Raw genomic sequence first — 5163 nt, 5'->3', positions numbered from 1 at the left:
AACTCTATACATGTAAACAGAGGATACTTACTGTCTCACTACCAAAATACTGCACAATGTTTGGATGTTGAAGGTTACTTAGAAGTTTGATCTCCTGAGATAAAAGAAAAAAAACGTTATGACATAGAACAAACGAACCTATAGGCTCACGGAGATCAAAGTCTCTCCTGGATCTTACCTGCTCTAATTGCTTTATACACTCTGCGGATTTTGGGTCATCAGGAAATAACTCAACTTCCTTCATCGCACACAATGCTCCATTTTCGCTGCAAATGAAAAATCAACTCAGAAGGCACTAATAAAGAATAGATACAATGAGTCAGAATTACTACCTGTTGCTTGCAACGTAAACGCTACCAAATGTAGGAAAGATACAATGAGTCAGAATTACAATGAGTCAGAATTACTACCTGTTGCTTGCAACGTAAACGCTACCAAATGTACCACGACCTATTAGCTTCCCTTTCTTCCACTGGGAATTCATGGGGAACGAATCCTGTTTGAGAGGAGCCTGAGGGCATGGAACAGAAGCAGCTGATGAAGAGGGACAAGCAGCTCCGGGAGGGAGAGGCAAAGGATGAACATTACAGCTATCGCGGCGTCCATTAGTAACATCAACAGACATCCTCGGATGCAATGGTGAGGAAACACTATCCCGTGGTGGGGCAGAGTGATCAGGGGATACCATGGAATGTAACGGTGAAGATGGCCTGCTAGGCTGTGGGCTTCTGTTGATCTGCCTACGTGGACTTCGAGGTTGTGGGCTATGGATCGGAGAGTTGTCAGTACTAAAGGCAGTGAAGTCGTAAAAAGCAGGAGGAGGAAGTCCAGAGGTATCAAGTGGCATATCTGGAGCAGACCAAGCTTGATTGCTTTTAGGAGGCAAATAAAAAAAAGGCAAATCGTGACCAGTACTCTTCCTTTGAGGACTAGGCACAGGACTCATGTACGGACTCGTCGGAGCACTCATGGTTGGAATGTTCACCCAATAACCATTTCTGTTTCTCGGACTCGTTTCTTGATTTGACGAATTCTCCGTAGCTCTCCTCGTGTCACGTGCAAATCCATTGACGCTGATTTTTAAACACAATTTCAAAACATATAAATTAGGATTAGGATAAAAAAAATCTCCAAACCCTAAATTGAAGAAATTGGCTACCTGGTGAGAGGAGGACCAGAAGAGGTGCGGTCAGCAACAAATCTCTCGGGATCTCGATCTCTCTCATCCAATCCTCCTCCTCCTCTAGCGTTTCCGGCACTCCGATTCCTCGAATCACCGGCGACGACCTCAGGTAACGGGAGAGGCAACGGCAACGGGACGGCAGAGGGAGAGCGAGGAACGGCGGTGAAAGCGCTGGGGGAGCGGGTTAAACCGGAATCGAAGGTGGAAGAAGAGGTAGAAGCACGACGCTCGCCCAACAAAACATCGTCATCCGTCAAGTGACGAAGCTTCCTCTGACGGGTGAGCCTGCCGCGGTTGAAACGAAACAAGCGGCGGTGAAGTCGATCCCGATCCTGATGATGATGACGATCTGGATCCGGGGATTCGGAGTAAGAAGCCACGGGTTTTAAAGAAGAAGACGGGGATGAGGAAGGAGACGAGAACGAGATTTGCGGAAGCCAACGCATAGCGTGAGAATCATGGTATGCTCATACAAAATCTGCTGCTGCTGCTGCACATGAATCCTTTTTTTTGTGATTTTCTTTCTCTTACGATTATTAGAATCGAGCAGAAGAAGAAGAAGAAGAAAGAAGGAGATGAAAGCGATGACGATGAGGAGGATCCATGGAAGAACCCAACGGATTTAACAGAAAAAAAAACAAAAACCAGAACGCACAAAAAGAAAAAAGAAAAAAAAAAAAAAAATATTATGATTTCTCTAACCAAAAGAGATGAAGAAAGATTGATTATTTTTACGTATTTAGGACCAAATTATTTTTGGGGAATTTATCTTTCTCTGTTTTAAATAAATAAAAAAAGAAGATGAAAGAAACTTGAGAGGCGGTTCGGTCTGTGTTTATGTGAGAGATACGGTTTACAACGGCTTTTTCTGGTCTTTTTATGGTATGAAATCTCGTTTTTTTAAAAAAAAAATATCAACTTTTTAGATATGTTGCCATATATGGTTTAGTAATTTGTATATATTACCTTGTTTAAAAAACTCTATTATCTAGAAATATTTTGTTGGAGTTATGAGATAGGACCATTTTATACACCAACCTCTTTGTTCTCACCTTGTCTTGTTTGTGTTCCAATTGAATTCCTCTTTTTTCATGAACCTACTCCACAAATCTCCATCTACATATAAAAGACATCACACTATTACGATAACTTTTTACCACACAAAATATAGTACTAATTAAGTCTATTATTATTATGATGTGAAGAGGGAAATATTAAGAAAAAGATTGCGAAAAAATGTCATTCTCTCTAATAGACACACTTAGACAGGCGTACAGCCGACTCCAATGTAAAAACCGTACAGTACGGATCTCGAGGCATTGACTATATTATAAATCAGGTGGTTTAACCTTGGTCATTAGTTTAGTTTAACTAACCTAGTCACCTCCTATATTGCTTTTTTCGTCAACAAACTTGATTTTTTCTTATTATAATATATTATTTTTGATATATTTCACTCTGTTTTTACATTTTATATTCTGACACGGTAATACCCAAAGTCACAGGATGCTTCCCTTTAAATAATTTTTTTCAATTTTTAAGTCTAAGCTAGAAGACAAACTTCGTTTAAATGCAATACCATTACAAATTAACAAAATTCACATATCAAGGATCAGTCAAAACAAAAAAGTAGCTGGAATATTCATTTAGATCTACCCGAATATATTAAAAGTTGGCATGTAAAAAAAGTTTTGAATCTAATAGTTTATTTGAAAAATCCATATGAATTTGAGTTCATTCACATAAAACAATCTTACGAGAGTTGAGAAAGTAAAAAGAAACAATGTATTTGAAAATATTTAATCATGAATTTGTAACGAAGACTTTATTTACGAATTTCCCACAATAAATAATCAGAGACTACTAAATTAAATAAAATTATAATTAAAATAATAAGAAAAATAAAAATAAAGAATTGAAATTTCGAGTTCAAGCGAGGGAGGGAAGATTCTGAACTGGTTCTGGGTCAACTACATTTTTTTGGCAAGATTCCACAAACAAGTCAACGGTCAAAGAAAACCAAAGAATACGTGGCGACATCTTCTGGTCACAACAGACGACACGTGTCATTCTTAGTCCTTAGTTACCACTGATATGGACCAAGTCGTGGGCTCTTCATTTAAGTGTTAACGACCCATTCAAAGACTGTTTCGTTGGAAACACGAATCTATCTCCATTTGTTACAAATCTATTTCAGCGTACAAACTAATCTAATCAAAGTTCTATAGTTGGAAACAAATCTATTTCAGATTGTTCGGACACTGCGACAGATATGACTAAATTATAAATACAGAAAAATGCAAAACAGATATTTGATCCGCAATTCGAATTGGATCTGCGTCGTTCAAAAACACAAATAGCAACTAGAGAGGGTTTAGTATTCTTTCACTTAGGGTTTATACAAAAAAGGGTTATTCAAAAAATTGCTTCTTTCCTTCTAGAAATGATCACTTTGTTATGGGAACAGAAACTTGGGAGAGACATTACATTACCCTTTTCAAGGACTTATTTTTTATGCTGGAACAGCTTTTGGTTCTTTCACAGGGCTTGTGGCGACAATCTTACACACAGGCATGGTTTCATTCTTGCTCAATAGCTTCAATGATGGATGAAATACAACGTCTTGCAATAACACTTTGTCGTCAATGTCGAGTTTGCTCACATCTATTTCGATTTTAGATGGAATGTGTTCCGCTGGCCCTAGTAGTTTCAGAGTACTCCGGATTGACTGTAGATTTCCCCCTGGTCACAGTAACATACAATCAGAATGAAGGATCTAGATAGCAAAATAGAAGACCAACAGATTTTCACAAAAAGTACTAATGAACTTATAAACATCAGGTAATGGTAAAGATTCTAATTTTCGTTGCTAAAAATATTTACATAAGAACATTCATGACACTCTAGTCTATTACCCAGTGAAAAAGTAATATTTTGCTCAACACACATGAGAAAACCACAAACATATCATATATTGGTTTCTTTAATTCGTTTACCATTGAAATGCAAACTTTACTATCAGATAGAAGTGCGATAAATTTCTCTTTACAAGGCTTAGCTCGATAGTAAGAACAGGTGGATAGCAATAAAACAGAAGGACATGACTCATGAGCACTAGCAAGCAAAAACAAAGACAATGCAAAGTTGCCATCAATCGACAAAAGAGGAACCCAATTTACAGTTCAAGGCAATATTTACAACAGCACCAAGACCAATTCACAACACTCCTATCAGTTCTCACATGATATCTTAGTAAGCACAACAAGGTGACAACTAGCTGAATGACGAAACTGGTTACCTTTCTTGAGACCAGGACAATAATCCAATCCATTGAACACAACAGGAACATCAACCTTCAACTTCTCCCCATCATCAGCCCACACGAATACCAAATTAAGTATCTTTCCAGTTTCTTCATCTCTATGAATCTATCAGAAACACCAAAACCCATCACTAAATTCAAAACTCTCACTCACAATAATATCTGCATTTTTACTAAATCCAACGATTGAAATTGAAATCTCAAGAAAATACCTTGAGGGGAAGTACTCGTCCCGACTCAACAAGCGTCGAAGAGCCCTGACCAGCTCGGATCTGAAGCTGGAATGTGGTAGAACAGAAGAATGGGAGACCAACAGAATCAATAATAGACTTAATCTGCTTCTTATCCGCCGTCAAAAGCTGTTTCCTCGACGCGCCTCGCTTCGAAGCGTCAGTCTCGAGGAGCGACTGCGGGAAAACAACGGCGGGAATCCGGCCAATCGTCCGGTCTCGAGCCGATACTCCTCGACCCGTGGCTTCGCGTGGAATCGCCTGGATCGTCTGATACTGATGAATACACCGAATCGATCGACCGAATGAAGTCGACGGTAGATCAGCCACCTCCGCCGTCACGGATCTCAGGCCACGCAACCATTTCGCCATCTCAGTGTGGTTTAGAGTTCGATGTGACTGACGTTAGGGTTTGTTTCCCCTTCAAA

General features: G+C 39.2%; 2 protein-coding genes across 3 annotated transcripts in view; both read right to left on the bottom strand.

Annotated features, from left to right (window-relative positions):
• The window catches only part of LOC104727345 (mitogen-activated protein kinase kinase kinase YODA-like), a 5344-nt gene extending 3349 nt beyond the window's left edge, over positions 1 to 1995 (bottom strand). For both annotated transcript variants that reach the window (XM_010446419.2, XM_010446420.2), the window contains exons 1-4: positions 1160 to 1995; positions 411 to 1073; positions 179 to 266; positions 32 to 94 (exon numbers count right to left, since the gene is read on the bottom strand). In XM_010446419.2, the coding sequence (XP_010444721.1) occupies positions 32 to 94; positions 179 to 266; positions 411 to 1073; positions 1160 to 1629 (1284 nt within the window). In that variant the 5' untranslated portion in view covers positions 1630 to 1995. The remainder of the gene's footprint in view (positions 1 to 31; positions 95 to 178; positions 267 to 410; positions 1074 to 1159) is intronic.
• LOC104727344 (50S ribosomal protein L25) lies at positions 3480 to 5155 on the bottom strand. The gene is made up of 3 exons (XM_010446418.1): positions 4718 to 5155; positions 4482 to 4611; positions 3480 to 3925 (listed from the first exon to the last, which is right to left on the bottom strand). The coding sequence occupies exons 1-3, from the start codon at positions 5105 to 5107 to the stop codon at positions 3696 to 3698; spliced, it is 750 nt and encodes a 249-aa protein (XP_010444720.1). The 5' UTR covers positions 5108 to 5155; the 3' UTR covers positions 3480 to 3695.

This window comes from Camelina sativa, chromosome 11, assembly GCF_000633955.1.
Source record: "Camelina sativa cultivar DH55 chromosome 11, Cs, whole genome shotgun sequence".
In the NCBI taxonomy this organism is placed as follows: Eukaryota; Viridiplantae; Streptophyta; class Magnoliopsida; order Brassicales; family Brassicaceae; genus Camelina; species Camelina sativa.
The sequence above is the reverse complement of the archived record's forward strand: the minus strand, read 5'-3'. Positions and strand labels throughout refer to the sequence as shown.

What these genes read in the sequence shown, in the direction of transcription:
- LOC104727344 (XM_010446418.1), bottom strand. Translation starts at nt 5,107, where the DNA reads ATGGCGAAATGGTTGCGTGGCCTGAGATCCGTGACGGCGGAGGTGGCT. An exon ending in GACGAGTACTTCCCCTCAAG is followed by an intron (nt 4,612 to 4,717) that starts GTATTTTCTTGA and finishes TGTTTCTGATAG; the next exon opens with ATTCATAGAGATGAAGAAAC. An exon ending in TTGTCCTGGTCTCAAGAAAG is followed by an intron (nt 3,926 to 4,481) that starts GTAACCAGTTTC and finishes TACTGTGACCAG; the next exon opens with GGGGAAATCTACAGTCAATC.